The sequence below is a fragment of the Triticum aestivum genome, chromosome 1A, assembly GCF_018294505.1.
Source record: "Triticum aestivum cultivar Chinese Spring chromosome 1A, IWGSC CS RefSeq v2.1, whole genome shotgun sequence".
In the NCBI taxonomy this organism is placed as follows: domain Eukaryota; kingdom Viridiplantae; phylum Streptophyta; class Magnoliopsida; order Poales; family Poaceae; genus Triticum; species Triticum aestivum.
Window position 1 is genome coordinate 437,231,583 of NC_057794.1, and position 18,191 is coordinate 437,249,773.

General features: G+C 45.1%; 1 protein-coding gene across 2 annotated transcripts; it reads left to right on the forward strand.

The window, feature by feature from the left end:
- Positions 1 to 2,350: 2,350 nt before the first annotated feature.
- On the forward strand, positions 2,351 to 4,769 carry LOC123143953 (mitotic-spindle organizing protein 1A-like). 2 transcript variants are annotated; one of them, XM_044562978.1, is made up of 2 exons: positions 2,351 to 2,692; positions 4,161 to 4,769. In XM_044562978.1, exon 1 carries the CDS (start codon positions 2,399 to 2,401, stop codon positions 2,684 to 2,686), a length of 288 nt encoding a protein of 95 aa, XP_044418913.1. In that variant the 5' UTR covers positions 2,351 to 2,398; the 3' UTR covers positions 2,687 to 2,692; positions 4,161 to 4,769. The 2 variants fall into 2 exon arrangements, with proteins under 2 accessions (XP_044418913.1, XP_044418974.1); XM_044563039.1 differs by having other exon boundaries at positions 4,164 to 4,769.
- Positions 4,770 to 18,191: the final 13,422 nt, after the last annotated feature.

Here is an 18,191-nt window from a genome sequence, read left to right on the forward strand (position 1 = left end):
AAGACAGACAGTTAAGACAGATAGTTAAGACAGATGACTAGGACGGACGGTAAACCGGCAGGTAGTAAACCGGCAAGTGTTAAGGCAGGTGGTAAACCGGCAGGAGTTAAGTCAGATCATAAACCGACTGACCATCATAAACCGGCAGACAATGATAACTGGGTTGCCAGGGGTTATGAAGCCCGAGACGTTATGAAGCCCAAGATGTTAAGAAGCCCATGAAGATAAGTCAGAATAGTTAAGTCTTCAGTCCGAGTTGGACTCTACATGTAACCCGCCTCTTCAACATATATAAGGAGGGGCAGGGCTCCCCAAAGAGGGAGAGGCAAGAGAGAAATAATCTTAGGGCTAGACATAACTGGGAGAGCCGGTTTACGGCGACTCCCTCGTGATGATAATAAGACCTAGCCTCAAACAGCATGTAGGGTTGTTACCGGATGATGTTTCCCGGGGCCCGAAACTGTCTAAATCCATGTCTTGTGTTGCGTTTCTCGATTCCGCTCAACCCCTCTCAAGCTACCACATAGATGCGTTGGCCTCACGACTAAATCCTCACCCTAGGACATCTGCCGTGACAAAACCACGACACCTCCCACTGTCCCATGACTAAGCACGCCACACAGGTACGGGTATCTATCAACATTCCCCAATTTTCCTTCCCGCAGAAAAAAAACATTCTCAATTTTCCCGGTTTCTGATTCAAACCCTATATATTGATCCATTCATTTTCTGTTGTTTAGTTATGATTCATACTAATGCAGAGAAATTAAATTTCATTTCTGCGTTTGGATGTCCCAATTGAGGTGCCTGAAATGGATTTGGTATTCCCGGATTGCAATTCGGCTGTTTGGTTGGCTGTGAATTGCCGCTCGGAAACGAAACCCAAATTCAGCCTCGTATTCCCTCCTGCCAAAACTTCCCCCAACGATACAGAGCCTTGGCGCTCCGATTTCCTCAGAATTGGCCCTTTTTCGGCAAAACGTACCCCTTCGCTGCCTTAATCCCCGCGTCCTCGAGAGAAAAAAAAGGAGGAGATGAACGGAACAGAGCGGCGACCACCAGGGACCTCGGCGGCGAGTCCCAAGGATCTCGGCGGCCACACCCAGGTTCGATTCGGCCCCGCTCCCTCCTCCAGTTCCCATCGCCGTACTCGGGCATCTCCGCGGCCACCACGAGGACCTCGGCGGCGACCACCAGCAGGACCGCGGGGGCGGGGGCGCCGGTTCCCCGGTCCGCCTATGCCTGATTCCCTCCTCCTCACCCTATCCCCGTCCCCGGTCTAGGTCGCATCTCGGCGGCGTCCAGAAGGACCACGTCGGCCACCAGCAGGTTTTCGGCGGCGGAGGCGCACATCTCCTCTGGCCACGGTCGCTCCGCCTCGGGCCTCCTCCCTGTCCGCCGCGCCCACCCCCTGTACCCATCTCCAAACCTTCTGTCGCGGGCCATCTCCTCCATGGCGCCCAGGCATCAGCACAACCACCGCGCTCTTCCTTCTCCCTTTCCTGTCCTACACCATCCCCTCCTTAGCATTCTTAATTTACCTTGTACTGTCTTGTACCTGTAACTTGGTTCATGTGAGGACCTTTCTGTTCTCTGCTAACTAATTTTTTTTTGTTTATGTATTGTGCAGATTTGTGTTCTTTTATGTCTTGTTGAACTTCGAACTATCTATTTTATATTGAACTTGGAACTATATATTAACTACTGCCACGCACTGTTTATGTCAACCATTTGGATCTATCTATTCAAATCGTTGTGATTTATGTCATGCACGAGACCATATTTGAGAGTACATGTTGTTTGTTATTGTTTCGAATTTGTGTTATGTTATCATAAGAAAATATTGTTGTCATTGTATGCCCATTTGTGTTTTCCTGATGCATTTCTATAATATTTATTTATTTTCATTGCTATATCATTCGTAGTCAGATTTCATTTTTGAGTCATGTACAACAAGGTATAGCCTGGTAATGTAGCTATGCAATTCCAAAGTTTGTCATCCAAACAGGATTTGGTATTGAGATCTCAGAGGCATTTCAAGGGCCAATTCACTAGACAACCAAACAGGTGAATTCATATTCGTGCCATTTCAGTTTCCTCACTGATTTGGAATTCAGACCAATTCAATACGGAGCTCTCCAATGGAGACATCCAAACGAATAGAATTGTTGAAGAATTGCTATATGTACTATGTAGGCTTCTTTTATGCAAAACTGAGACTTGTATAATTGAGAATTTTGGTGTGTTTGTAAGACCATATTGATCTATATCTACGTGCTACTGCTAAATTAAATAGAACACTCACATGTCATATTTGTTGTCATTTTTTTGTAGGTGGACCACCCTTTTTAAAATTCCTAGACTCGGCTACCGGAGAGCGGAACTGTGCCTGCGCGAGATGGGAACGGAGGAGTCGGCGGGGGGCGCCGCGAGGCAGGCGAAGGAGTCGCTGGAGCTGGCGTTCCAGATGTCCCAGATCCTGGACACTGGCCTCGACCGCCACACCCTCTCGCTGCTCATGGCGCTCTGCGACCGCGGCACCAACCCGGAGGCTCTCGCTGCCCTCGTCCGCGAGCTGTCCTCCACCGCTCCCCCGTCCGCCTCTGCCCCCACCGCGCCCGCCTCCAACGCCGTGGCGGCACCGACCGCCCCCTCGCTGTTCCCCTCCGGCTTTCGGCAGCTCTAGGCTAGGGTTCGTGCCCTCGACCCCTTCTTCTCTTTCCTCACGGATGACACCGCTTGCCACTTGATCGCGTTGTATGTGTGCACTTAGGTCTTCCATTCTGTAGGCTGAAACTGGTTCGTGATTTGTATTCTCAAGATAAGTAATGCAAGGGGGTCTGTGTCAAACTCTGTCACATTCTAGCAAATGATTTTCTCTTCTGTTGGCTGAAATTGCTTCCTGGTTTGTATCCTCAATATTGATAATGCAATGGAGTCTGTGTCAAATTCTGTTATCCACATTCTTGCACATGGATTGATTCGTTGGAATTATTCATATCATTTGAAGTACAGTCTACTTATTTGGATCACATGTATAACTGTGAATTCCACGTTTAAGTGACTCAAAACATGCCCATGAGTAGAATTGTTGTTATGTCAATGTTCCTTGTTCTGGAGGCATCCCAATTAGTAGCTCTCCTTTATCATTCGTCTGGTTGTGGTGTAGGCACACGTGTTTCAATCGCTGCTAGATTCATCATAGTCAAGGACTGAGAATTTGAACTTACCCTTTGTTAAGTTACTCTTTCTTTATCACTAACGTTTCTACAGTAGTAAAATGATCACCAAGTTAGCTCATTGTTCTTGAACAAAGGTGGAAGCAAATGGAAATAACACAGTTAGCCGGAATGCCCCTCACCAGTGGTTGTAAGGTTTGGTTGCATCATGGTTGTAAGGTTTGGCTGCATCATTATTGTGAGATTTCAAATACTTTACAAAGTCAGCCTATGCTCCTCCCCAATAGTGTGTGCGGGCTGGCCTGCCCATCGTAGAATTGTGAGTTTGACATTTTAACTGCAGGGAGCGCGCTCATGAGCAGAGTAGTTGTTATGTCAATGTTCTTTGCTCTAGACTAGAGGCATCCTAATTAGTACTCCCTTCATCCCATGATATAAGAGCGTTTTTGAAACTAGTGTAGTGTAAAAAACACTCTTATATTATGGGACGGAGGGAGTAGCTCTTCTTTGTCATTGGTTTGGTTGAGGTACATGTGCGGATGTTCCAACAACTGCTGGATACATCATATTCAAGGACAGCATTCGAGTTCACCCTTTATCAAGTTATTGTTTTCTTTATCACTCTGGGATTAAAGGTGAAAATACTTTACAAATCCAACACATACTTCTCACTGGTGGTGTATCCAAGTTGGCCTGCCCATCGTATTTTTCATCTTGTTTCCTGATGTTGTATGGATCTAATAGTCAAGCAGTAGCCATGTATCCAATGAAGTTGTATTTTCAAGAACAAAAATATGTACTAGTATATAGCTTAGAAGTTGATATCTCCCAAGGTGAATTGAAGCATACAACCATGATGCAGCCAAACTTGATTATGCTAAAAAAAATGCTCCCATGTCCAAAATTTCAATCAATGTGCAACCACTAGAGGTACCACCTTTTTTTATTACAGCATTCTAAACATTACCTTCATTCATTCAGCAGGTACCGAAGACTGGACGCAACTGAAGTTCTTGATTTGAAGTCGAACCAAATCTGATACTTGGCTTGCTGGAAGAGCCTGATGAGCTTTGGTCGTGATGTTGTTTCCACAAGAAAAAGTTGTGGTTCATTGAGTTCCTATAAATTGGCATCTTTCTTTGCTTGACTTGGACACTACTGTAGTAATCATGATGGCCACTACCTCTTCGTTCATAGTCTTCCTATATTCCCATCGCTGTATGCATCAGCTGGACATCTGGTGTTCTGTCGATTATCCTCTCTTTGACGATAGTGTCGTACTTATCTGAAAGGAACACGCCACGGCCTGGTGGCCATGAATCGAGGTCCCGTTTTCGGGATAACAATCAAAAAGCTATGAAACGATTATGGGACGGAGGGAGTAGATCTCAATCATGCTTTTTAGAAGTCACTGTAATGAATTAGTTTTTCTAGTATTGTATTGTTCTACATTCAGAACCATTCAGTCCCTGGAAGACTAAGCAACAATTCATTCATATGGACATTTTGTTGTTCATTTTCAGAAGATAATATTTTCAGACAAAGCTGTTGCTTGCATCATAAAGCTTGACCTAATCAGTGCTGTTTTCAGCCATGTTTTCGTTTTAAGTTGGCCTTGATGCTTAATTGAAGCCAATTTTTTAGGTTAAAGAAGAAATTGAGTTGGCCCTCGCAAATCATGCTGCTATGATGACAAGGTATTGTATATGACACCTTTTGACAAGCTTTTAGGTTTGTAAACTGATGCAGATTTATCTAACCACCTAGTTTTTTTTTTCCTTTTTCATTAGAAGTCCCACATACACTGTTCCATCGACATCGAAAAATTTGCAGCTCCAATTCACGACTAGGCTTTCTCTTCCAATTTTCACTGGCTCCAAGGTTGAAGGCGAGGGTACCTTAAGGGGAGCCTTGGCGCAGTGGTAAAGCTGCTGCCTTGTGACCATGAGGTCATGGGTTCAAGTCCTGGAAACAGCCTCTTACAGAAATGTAGGGAAAGGCTGCGTACTATAGACCCAAAGTGGTCGGACCCTTCCCTGGACCCTGCGCAAGCGGGAGCTACATGCACCAGGTTGCCCTTTTTTTCCAAGGTTGAAGGCGAGGGTACCTTAAGTATTGCTCTAGTTGACACTTTGACCAGAGAGGTTGTAGTAATGGGTAAGGAGTCCCTGTTGAAGGTCGAAATTGTAGTTCTAGAGGGTGACTTTGAAGACGGAGAAGGCAATGACTGGATAGCTCAGGAGTTCAATACTAACATCGTTAGAGAAAGACAAGGTAAACAGCCCTTGCTTTCTGGAGATGTGTTTGTTGGTCTTGATAGAGGCATTGGTAGAGTGGGAGATGTATCATTCACAGAGCTGGACATGCAGCCGAAAAGTTCAGGTTAATTAGGTGCAAGAACTGAGGATGGTTGTTATAATGGCGTAAGAGTACCGGAAGCAAAAACTGAATCATTTGTGGTAAAGGATCATCGTGGAGAATGTGAGTTCATGCCACTTTCAATTGTTATTTGTTTCTTGCACCCCTTCCTGTACATTTGATAAGTTTCATCATTTTGGCGCAGCGTCCTTAAACTTGACAACTGCACATATAAATATAAGCACATGAATTCCTTGCTGCAATCTAGAATTGTTAGAACACATTATATATGATAGTCCCCATAGTCATAGTCATGTAATAAAAATTTGCTTTCTCAAAGTAAGGATTTTTGACCAACTTAGTTTACTTGTACTGCTAATAATGATTTTGACCATCTTGCAGCGTCTTGCAGCAACAGAAGGGAGTAGAGTAACATATCATATAGTAACAATGAAAGTGCAACTATCCCTAGGTGGTTTTGGTAATTCATAACAACATATAGCTCATTGAGCTAATGCTATTTCAAGATGATTGTTTCAGGAAAGCTCAATGATTGGCATGGCATGGATGTGAAAGTGGAACCCTCAAAATGCTAAGGACAAAGGATTGGCTCAAGCTCAAAAGCTCAAGACTCTTCATTTTATATTTTAGTGATCCAAGATCACATTGAGTCTTTAGGAAAAGTCAATACTATTAAGAAGGGATGAGGTGTTGCTTAATGAGCCTCTTGCTTCATGTGCTTAGTGATATGCTCCAAAACCCTCAACTATTTTTCCATATCCACATATGACCTAAACCCTAAGCCAAACTCGGTCCTACCGATTCTTCCTATCCGGCGCCACCGAGTTTCACTTGTGATTAGCCACTGCCAAACCCTAGCAATTCGGTCCTACCGATAGGGATCTCGGTCTCACCGAGATGGGGTTGCAAACTCTCTGTTTTCCTTTCGTAACATTTCGGTCCCACCGAAAGAGCGAATCGGTCCCACCGAGATTGCAATGTAAACTCAGTGTTTCCCCTTTGTAACTTTTCGGTCTCACCAAGTTCCACTCGTTCTCACCGAAAGAGCAAATCGGTCCCACCGAGTTTGCCTGACCAACTCTCTGGTTAGCTAGTTACCAAATTCGGTCTCACCGAGTTTGTGCAATCGGTCTCACCGAGATTACGTTATGCCCAAACCCTAACCGAATCGGTCCTACCGAGTTGCATGTCAGTCCCACCGAAATTCCTAACGGTCACTAGGTTTACTATTTCGGTCAGATCGAGTTTTCTGATTCGGTCCCATCGAGATTGGAAAACTGTGTAACGGTTGGATTTTGTGTGGAGGCTATATATACCCCTCCACCTCTTTCTCATTTAGTGAGAGAGCCATCAGAACACACACACCATTCCAACTCATATGTTTTGAGAGAGAACCACCTACTCATGTGTTGAGACCAAGATATTCCATTCCTACCATATGAATCTTGATCTCTAGCCTTCCTAAGTTGCTTTCCACTCAAATCTTCTTTCCACCAAATCCAAATCCTATGAGAGAGAGTTGAGTGTTGGGGAGACTATCATTTGAAGCACAAGAGCAAGGAGTTCATTACCTACACACCATTTGTTACTTCTTGGAGAGTGGTGTCTCCTAGATTGGCTAGGTGTCACTTGGGAGCCTCCGACAAGATTGTGGAGTTGAACCAAGGAGTTTGTAAGGGCAAGGAGATCGCCTACTTCGTGAAGATCTACCGCTAGTGAGGCAAGTCCTTCGTGGGCGATGGCCATGGTGGGATAGACAAGGTTGCTTCTTCGTGGACCCTTTGTGGGTGGTTGCTTCTTCGTGGACCCTTCGTGGGTGGAGCCCTGTGTGGACTCGCGCAACCGTTGCCCTTGGGTGGAGCCCTGTGTGGACTCGCGCAACCGTTACCCTTCGTGGGTTGAAGTCTCCATCAACGTGGATGTAGGATAGCACCACATATCCGAACCACGGGAAAAACATTCGTGTCTCCAATTGCGTTTGAATTCTCCAAACCCTTCCCTTTACATTCTTGCAAGTTGCATGCTTTACTTTCCGCTGCCAATATACTCTTTGCATGCTTGCTTGAATTGTGTGATGATTGCTTGACTTGTCCTAAAATAGCTAAAATCTGCCAAGAACTAAAATTGGGAAAAGGTTAAGTCTTTATTTGGTCAAGTAGTCTAATCACCCCCCCTCTAGACATACTTTCGATCCTACAAGTGGTATCAGAGCTTTGGTCTTCATAGCTTTTGGTGGTCATAGCCTTGGTTTCACAACCTAGGAGAGTATGGCGTCTAGCGAGGGAAATTATCACCATAGAGGTCCTTACTTTGATGGTACTAATTTTGCTAGTTGGAAGCATAAAATGAAAATGCATATTCTTGGACATAACCCCGCCGTTTGGGCTATTGTGTGTGTTGGTTTGCAAGGTGACTTCTTTGATGGGAGAGAACCAAACCGTGAAGCTACCGCGGATGAGTTGAAGATGTTGCAATACAATGCTCAAGCTTGTGATATTCTCTTCAACGGATTGTGCCCCGAAGAATTCAACAAAATCAGCCGTCTTGAGAATGCAAAGGAAATTTGGGACACTTTGATTGATATGCACGAAGGTACCGACTCCGTCAAGGAATCCAAGTTGGATGTGCTTCAAAGCCAACTTGACAAGTTCAAGATGAAGGATGGTGAAGGTGTCGCTGAAATGTACTCTAGGCTTGCTCTCATCACAAATGAGATTGCCGGCTTAGGAAGTGAAGAGATGACCGATAGATTCATCATCAAGAAGATTCTAAGAGCCTTGGATGGAAAATATGATACCGTGTGCACATTAATCCAAATGATGCCCAATTACAAAGATCTCAAGCCAACGGAGGTGATTGGAAGAATTGTTGCTCATGAGATGTCACTTAAGGATAAAGAGGAACTTCACAACAAATCAAGTGGTGCCTATAAAGCCTCATGTGAAGCCCCTACATCATCAAGTGAGAAACAAGACTTCAATGAAGAATTGAGCTTAATGGTGAAGAACTTCAACAAGTTCTACAAGAATAGAAGCAAAGATAGAAGCTCCAAGTCAAGGTCCTACAATGACAAAAGATCTTCTAGTCGAGAACGAAACTGTTACAATTATGGAAGACCCGGACACTATTCCAATGAGTGTACGGCTCCCTACAAGAGAAGAGAAGATTCTCCAAAAAGAAGAAGCAAAGGATCGCCACCAAGAGAGAGAAGGAGTAGAGATGATCGTTATGAACGAAGATACTCACGGAGAAGCAAGGATTCGAAAAGGAAGGAAAAATCATCAAGGAGCTACACAAGACGAAGACATCAAGCTCATGTTGGTGAATGGGTATCCGACTCCGACAGCCACTCCGAGAGAAGTTATCACTCCGACTCCGAAGATACTCAAGATGAAGGTGTTGCTGGTCTAGCACTTGTGTCAACCAACTCCTACGACATATTTGACTCACCAAATGAAGGAATTGGAAGATGCTTCATGGCCAAAGGTCCTAAGGTAACACACCCCGAGTATGTTGATTTCAATGGTGATGAAGATGACTTGTTAGGTGATGATTTGCTTGGTGACAACTCTAGTGATGAATACTATGATGAAAGACCAACTAATCATGCTAATCAAGATAAAACGAATGACAATGATAAGGAGAAGATTGAGGCTCTAACTAAAGAACTAAAAACTCTTAAGTTAGCTCATGACACTATCTTCGAAGATCATCGAGAACTTTTAAGGGCTCATGAGAAACTACGCTTTGAAAAGCTCAACCTTGAGCAAGAGCATGAGTTCTTAAAGGCAATCAATGATGATCTCCGCAAGGAAAGTTCTTCTTACATTGCCAAGCGTTTACTCTTATCCACTTACATGCCTCAAGTCAAGTCTAACAAGAAAGATTCTTCCTCTAGTAGTAACAATGATTATGCTGAATTCAATATTGTTGCTTCTAGTAGTTCTCTTGATTCCACTAATGATTCTCTTAGCCAAGTTACACTTGAGCAAGACAATAGCTTATTGAAGGGAATTATAGAGAAAGGAGTGTACAAAAGCCTTGCTGGGAGTAAGCAATTCGAGGAAATTGTGCGCAAGCAAGGAATGCACCGGAAGAATCAAGGTGTTGGTTTTGAACGAAAGTTCAATGCCAATGGAGTTGAATGGGAAGAAGATCAATACCCCAAGACAAAGTTTGTCCCTCAACAAGAGAAGTATACATCTTTCAAGGGGACACAAGCTCAAGATGATCTTCCACCACAAGACTACGAGCAAAAAGGCAAGGACAAGCTTCAAGAGGAAATTGATGCATTTGAAGAAGCTCCTAAGACCTTAGTCAAGTGGATTCCCAAGACTACTTCAAGTTCCACTTCATCAAGTACGACTACAACTCCAAGGATTCCCATCAAGATGATATGGATCCAAAAGAAGAAGAACTAGAGAGTTCTTGAGGGTGACTCCGCCAACATACTTCACTCTTATCATTTTGGCAAGAACAAGTGCAATCAACTTCCACATCTTGCACTAGTTCAAGGAGTCACAAACCCTCTTGTTGGTAAGACAAGGGACAAGGTAACCTAAAAGTTTTCATGGACATCATCTTTTGTGTGCATCACTCTATGTCTATGGATATCCTTGTTTGTTCCTTGTGGGACTAACCCATGTAGGTATTGAAAGTGCAATTCACTCAAATGGATAGCTCCAAGAGATCTACATCAACATTGAGCATCCACATCTTCAATATCTACATGAAGTCATCATCGACAAAACCCAAGGTTAGTTCATCCCTCTTAGGGGGGATATCACATCTAGGGGGAGCTTTACTCTAAGACTTGAGCTAAAGCAACTCTAAAGATGTAAACACAACAATGCTTTATGTAAAAGTGGTAACCCCACTTGAGCCTAAACGATGAGTATGACCTATGATCAAGTGTTCTCACTTGACTCCTAAGTCAATATACTCATATATAGATGACCTAGTCATCGCAAATTGCTTGATAGATGCTATAATTGGTTGTGCATGCCTTGCCACATATTTCATTTGCCATCTTATTGTGTGAGCATGCTGGTTGCATATTTTACTCATTCGAGGACATCCACTTGTTGCTTTGATTGTTCGGCTTTATCTCTTTTTTTTGCCAAGTGGATGGACAAGAATGCCTAAGAACCTCCTCTAGCTATCTATGCTTTTCTCGTCTCAAACTCTATTCATGCTGCATCACAAAATTTGATCAAGTCAGATTGAACCACTCTGTGTGAGGAGCGCTCGGAGTCCCTGATTCGTCATAGACTTAAACTTCCAAAACCTCTTTATGATTCTCGGTCTGATCGATACTCCACTTTCGGTCCTACCGAGATCATTAAGTTGATCTAGGTTTTCGATCTCGGTGCAACCGATTCGAACCTTTCGGTCACACCGAGTCTCAGTAACTGCACGCAGTTATGAATCTCGGTGCCACCGAGTTGTTCCACTCGGTCACACCGACAGGGTCGGGCTATATATAGTCACGGGCAGAATTTTGGAAATTTCTCCGAAACCTCTTCGCCCGCGCATAGCTCGCTCTGCCTCCTGGGTCTCCGGATCGTCCTCCTCGCCGCCAACAGCCTCAAGTCGCTGGTCTCCATCACCGTCAACGGAATTTCTGCCCCGCCGTTGCCGCCGTAGCAAGTCCCCGCCGAACTAGGGTATGGACTTGATCTCTGTGCTATTCCTCAATCTGATTCCTAGAACATTGTGATCATATTGTTTCTAGCCACGTTTGAGAAACTTCTATCCAGTCAAAACGCTCATAGATTAGGTTTGATTCGAAAATTCTAGGTTTAGGTTTCCGCCGAAACCATCTCGAACCCACCGAGTTGAAAAACTCGGTCCCACCGATTTGGCTCTTGCCATTGCACAAGTAAGACTCGGTCTGACCGAGAATTACTTATCGGTGCGACCGATTTTTGAACTCAGTGAAACCCTAGCAGTCTTGTGCCACCGAACTGTGACTCGGTCCTACCGAGTTCACTAGTTTAGGTTCCAAAACTGCTTCGGTATCACCGAGTTTGAAAGTCGGTAGATCCGAGATGATTTCAGTGGGAAACTAAAACTAGGTTTTTGAATTATTCTTTTGCAAAAATCTCTGCATTTTGTGATGCTCATCCACTCTATCTCCTCTATAATCTATTCACAGGGTCAGCAGTCAGTTTGCATCATGTCAGACCAGAGTGACAGCCAAAATATGTCAGAGCAGCAAGTAGTGATGAGTGAGGGCACTAGTCCCTCAAGTTCCTCAGATGATGGCAGCAGGAGCACACCCAGCAACCTGCCTAAAGCTGCCACTAGGCAAAGGAAGAAGAAAACCTCAGATTCTGAAGATGAGGACTATGTGGCAGAGGAAGAGGCCACTTCCAAGAGAATTGAGCCAGCCCAAGGCACTAAGCCAGGTTTGAAGATCAAAAGGCCAGCAGGCAGGCAGCCCATGTCAAAGGCTAGAGCCTCAACTAAGAAGCCCACTCCCCAAGAGCCAGTTGCAGCTGAGGGCAAGAAAAGGAAGGAGAGGGTGAAGAAGACTGTGGCTAGGGTACTTGGCAAAGCTTCCATCATGGAAGAGGAGGAAGAAGAAGAGGAGGCAGCTGCACCAGCGCCCAAGGCACCCAAGCTTATGGGAGATGCCATAAAATCAGGGGGAGCTGCTTCCAAAGCCAAGTCAGCTCCAAAGCCAAAGCCCAAGAGGAATACACGGAGCATCCCTGCAGCTGAAAAGAACAAGGCCCCAGTGCCTGAGACTGTTGCTGAAGAAGAAGAGGAAAATGTCCTAAGGAAGCTAAAGCCCAAGATCCCAGACCACAATGATGCTCATCCTGTAGCTGAGGATATGAAGCTCAGGAGAGACTCAGGGCTCAGGAAATGGAGAGAAGTAGATCCATACGCCTCTAGGAGAAGGACTGCAGTGGACTACAGGTTTCATACCAAGGAGCAGCAAGATTTCTATGAGACAGTGCTACTTGACAAGAAGCCAATTGTATGTGACATGAGATGGGTCGACTGGACCTATATCAAGGACAATGAAGAGCACTATCCTGGAGTGCAAGACAACTTCATAGCTTGTGGAGTAGCTGACTTTGTTGGGCAGAAGCTCACAAAGTGGAACGAAGAACTCATCATGCAGTTCTACTCCACAACACACTTTTATCCAGATGGGAGGATCACATGGATGTCTGAGGGTACAAGGTACCAATCTACAGTGGCTGAGTGGGCACAGATCATAAATGCCCCAAAGGAGCAAGATGATGACTTGGATATCTATGCCAAGAAGAAGATGGACCATAACTCCATGTCCAATATGTACAAAGAAATTCCCAATGAAGCACTTGATACCTTCAAGTTTGGCTCAGTACATTACCTTCTGTCAGGGCTCCCGACGATCAATTGGATACTAAGGCACACCCTTCTGCCCAAGTCTGGAGATCAAAAGATGATCAGAGGTCACGCGATCAATTTGCTTCATGTTTTTGACGTGCCTCAAAAATTCAAAGTCATGAGCCTCATAGTGGAAACGATCAAAAGGACTGCGGCAGATCAGAAGAGGAGTTGTGGATATGCCCCTCAGATTCAGGAGCTCATCAACTCCAAGATGGGCACGGGCGTATATTTGTTGGATAAGGAACACCTGCCCATCCGTCCAGATTTTGAGGACAATGAAGTTGTCATGACTGAGAACGAGCCATCATCTGCCCAAGCATTTGCAAAGAAGGAGAAGGCGAGGAAGGAGAAAGCTGCCAAGATGCCTACCCAAGAGGAGGCATCTGAATACTTCTTGAAGACCAAACAAGAGCAGCTCGGTTACTTGATTGCATCCACGCTGAGGATTGAGCAAAGTCTGGCCACTCTCACTCAGAATCAGCAGAGCCTAGAGAGGATCATGGAACAGAAGTTCTATGGCTTGGATGTCAAGGTAACAGAAGTTCAGTCTGTAGTGGAGCAGCTCCAGGAGGACATGCAGGAGAGGAGAGGCAGGACTACCACTCATACCTTTGCCAGAGTGCCACGAGGCCTGAGGTCATCTGCCGTGCCAGTTGCTGACACCAGAGCCACCACTTCAGCACCAGCTACAGCCTCAACTCCACCAGCTCCAGCATCTACTTCAGCTCCAACTCCAGCGTCTACTTCAGCATCTACCAAAGCCTTCGTCCTTGGAGTGATCAGGACTCCACCACCACCTAAAGATCAAGCCTCAGCGTCGATCTAGTGCTATGCATTTTCTAGGAATTTTTTGGTAACTTGTTGCCAAAGGGGGAGAAGATGTATAGATCATAGGCTTCGAGAGAGAGAGTGTTGCTTTTCTCTCTTGCTTTATTTGGTGTTTTTTCGAACTTGTTTGCTTTTGAGTGCTTGAGATACTACGTTATTATTTGTGAGACATTGATGATCATGTGTTTGATCATAAGCTACACTTAATGTTTGCTTAATGCTTGCTTAAATATTATCATTTTGTCTATCGTTTGTGATCATTCATTGTTCTTGGTGATGAGTGCATGTATTTCATTCTTATCATTTTTTTAGCGCTCCACCAAGATGTATGTGACATGGAAGAGTAACCCATAATTCTTATTCTTTGTGCATTTGCAGTCCAAAAGCAAATTTTAAATATGCACAAATTTAGGGGGAGCTCTTACTTATCACATACTTCTCAAAGCGAAGATATATTTCATGATTATTATCTTTTGTCGAAGCTTTGATCTATATGTTGTCATCAATTACCAAAAAGGGGGAGATTGAAAGTGCAACTATCCCTAGGTGGTTTTGGTAATTCATAACAACATATAGCTCATTGAGCTAATGCTATTTCAAGATGGTTGTTTCAAGAAAGCTCAATGATTGGCATGGCATGGATGTGAAAGTGGAACCCTCAAAATGCTAAGGACAAAGGATTGGCTCAAGCTCAAAAGCTCAAGACTCTTCATTTTACATTTTAGTGATCCAAGATCACATTGAGTATTTAGGAAAAGTCAATACTATTAAGGAGGGATGAGGTGTTGCTTAATGAGCCTCTTGCTTCATGTGCTTAGTGATATGCTCCAAAACCCTCAACTATTTTTCCATATCCACATATGACCTAAACCCTAAGCCAAACTCGGTCCTACCGATTCTTCCTATCCGGCGCCACCAAGTTTCACTTGTGATTAGCCACTGCCAAACCCTAGCAATTCGGTCCTACCGATAGGGATCTCGGTCTCACCGAGATGGGGTTGCAAACTCTCTGTTTCCCTTTCGTAACTTTTCGGTCCCACCGAAAGAGCGAATCGGTCCCACCGAGATTGCAATGTAAACTCAGTGTTTCCCCTTTGTAACTTTTCGGTCTCACCGAGTTCCACTCGGTCTCACCAAAAGAGAAAATCGGTCCCACCGAGTTTGCCTGACCAACTCTCTGGTTAGCTAGTTACCAAATTCGGTCTCACCGAGTTTGTGTAATCAGTCTCACCGAGATTACGTTATGCCCAAACTCTAACCGAATCGGTCCTACCGAGTTGCATGTCAGTCCCACCGAAATTCCTAACGGTCACTAGGTTTACTATTTCGGTCAGGCCGAGTTTTCTGATTCGGTCCCACCGAGATTGGAAAACTGTGTAACGGTTGGATTTTGTGTGGAGGCTATATATACCCCTCCACCTCTTTCTCATTCAGTGAGAGAGCCATCAGAACACACACACCATTCCAACTCATATGTACTGAGAGAGAACCACCTACTCATGTGTTGAGACCAAGATATTCCATTCCTACCATATGAATCTTGATCTCTAGCCTTCCCAAGTTGCTTTCCACTCAAATCTTCTTTCCACCAAATCCAAATCCTATGAGAGAGAGAGTTGAGTGTTGGGGAGACTATCATTTGAAGCACAAGAGCAAGGAGTTCATTACCTACACACCATTTGTTACTTCTTGGAGAGTGGTGTCTCCTAGATTGGCTAGGTGTCACTTGGGAGCCTCCGACAAGATTGTGGAGTTGAACCAAGGAGTTTGTAAGGGCAAGGAGATCGCCTACTTCGTGAAGATCTACCGCTAGTGAGGCAAGTCCTTCGTGGGCGATGGCCATGGTGGGATAGACAAGGTTGCTTCTTCGTGGACCCTTTGTGGGTGGTTGCTTCTTCGTGGACCCTTCGTGGGTGGAGCCCTGTGTGGACTCGCGCAACCGTTGCCCTTGGGTGGAGCCCTGTGTGGACTCGCGCAACCGTTACCCTTCGTGGGTTGAAGTCTCCATCAACGTGGATGTAGGATAGCACCACCTATCCGAACCACGGGAAAAACATCCGTGTCTCCAATTGCATTTGAATTCTCCAAACCCTTCCCTTTACATTCTTGCAAGTTTCATGCTTTACTTTCCGCTGCCAATATACTCTTTGCATGCTTGCTTGAATTGTGTGATGATTGCTTGACTTGTCCTAAAATAGCTAAAATCTGCCAAGAACTAAAATTGGGAAAAGGTTAAGTTTTTATTTGGTCAAGTAGTCTAATCACCCCCCCTCTAGACATACTTTCGATCCTACAAACAAGTACTCCCTCCGTCTCATAATGTAAGACGTTTTTTTGACTCTAGTGTAGTGTCAAGAAAAGTCTTACATTATAGGACGGAGGGAGTATATAATAGCAACGCCCAGAGATCCTTCCTCATCTACCCCGTGAGGAAGAGATCCCGGAGCTATCATATTAGTTTAGTGTCAGAAGTATCCAGTTCTAGTTGTAGTAGTTTGAGATACAACTCCGAGCGTCCGTTACCGTGAACACGGCTATTCGAATAAATATACTTCCCTCCAGGGGTGCACCAACTTACCCAACACGCTTGATTAACTCTGGTGGGACACACTTTTCCGGGTCATGCCCAGCCTCGGCTGATCGCCACACCGCAGTCCTACCTAGGCTCCGCAGAGAGGTCCCCGCCGGTTTACATCCTAAGCGCGAAGGGGTTGTTCCGCTCACCCCTAAGCACTCTAGGTCGTTGCGAGGGTGACCGAGACCAAACGGAACTCTTTCAGGATCCGCCTACCTGACCACGCCGCGATGCTGAACTGGACGTCTGGCAAAGCTTTTGGGAGAATCGTACGACAACAAGTGCCCATACTTATTCTCGCGTGGTGGTTAGTGCGAAAAGGCCAAAGGCCTACTCAGATCACATATCCAAACACGTTAGTGTATAGGGAGCTCGTGGAAACGACCAGTGATCCTGTCGCCCCATCTCGTGGACTTACGACAAGGGCCAGGCCCATCCCTCTCCTGGCGCGGTATGTGCCTGCTCGGTCGTGCCGCGTCATTATCTCGCGGGTACCCTCCTGGTCAACCTGACTTATCAAGAGACTGTCGGGAACTCAAGTCCACCTCTACCGGGGTGGTACCGCATGTCCCTTTAGTCTCGCGGTAATAGTAAACAGGAAATAGTTAAAGGTAACAGTGTGTCCTTACCATCAAGGTGAACTCAGAGGAATCACCCTCGGTATGTTCACACCTGAGGTACAATGTCAAGGTGAACTTGGAGGAATCACCCTCGGTAGGTTCATGCTTGAAGAGTTGCACGATAGAGACATCATCGGGAGTGGTGAGTGAGGAATCACCCTCAGTTAACCACACTCGATGTGCTACACTATAGAGATATCATCGTAAGTGGGATACGAGGCATCACTCTCGGCACTTGATAGTAGCTCTGTAGAGTCGTACAACTAAGGGGGTGTCGTTGATGTGTCGGCCTCTGCTCGTTGATCACATTGATTGAGTCACCGGTAACAAAGCAGGGCAACAAGGACAAGGGTGAGGGGTCACTGATGGATCACTAATCAACCTATACTAAGCATATAGGGTAACATGTAAAGTAACAACAACAGATTACAAAGCAGGCTATGCATCAAAATAGTAGCTATCGAACAACAGTAGCAAAATCTAATGCAAGCATGAGAGAAAGATAATGGGCGATATAGGATTGATCAAGGGGGTTTTGCTTGCTTGGAAGCTCTGCAGACAGATACGGACCCTCGACGGTGAAGTAGTCGATCATCGGATCAACAACGGTCTCGAGGTCTACCGAAAAAGAAGTAAGGAAGGGGAAACACAATAAATAACAGAGCAATCAAATGCATCACAAAGCATGACATGGCAATACCCTGTGCTAGGGGAGACCTAACGCAATGCTGCGCATTACAGACTAAACGGGAAAATATCTGTGAATATTTTCCCGGCTTTAGACAGTTATCGGACAAACGAACTAGAGGGGAAGGTTCCATGTTTGCAGTATTAGAGGCATGTGACAGGTATGTGGATGGCATATTCGGATCCGTCTTATTTTTCTGAATATTTTTCATATATATATTATTTTCATCCGATTTACGATTTAATTTATATGAATTTTCAAAGTTTTAAAGATTTTCTAAAATTACTGGATTAATTTTAATTTGAAAATAAACAGTAAACATAAATGCTGGGTGCACCCGGTGCAGTGCACCCAACAGGGTACTTGAGGCTGACAGTGGGCCTAGGGCTGCTGAGCCAGCAGGTCAACGATGACCAGTTGACTAGTCAACTGGGTCAGCGAGATCCACTGGCCAATGACCCAAGGGGAGCGGCGGCGGCCGCGCGGCCAGGGGGCAGCGGGAGGGGCCGCGGGCGCGCGGGCGGCGGGAGCAG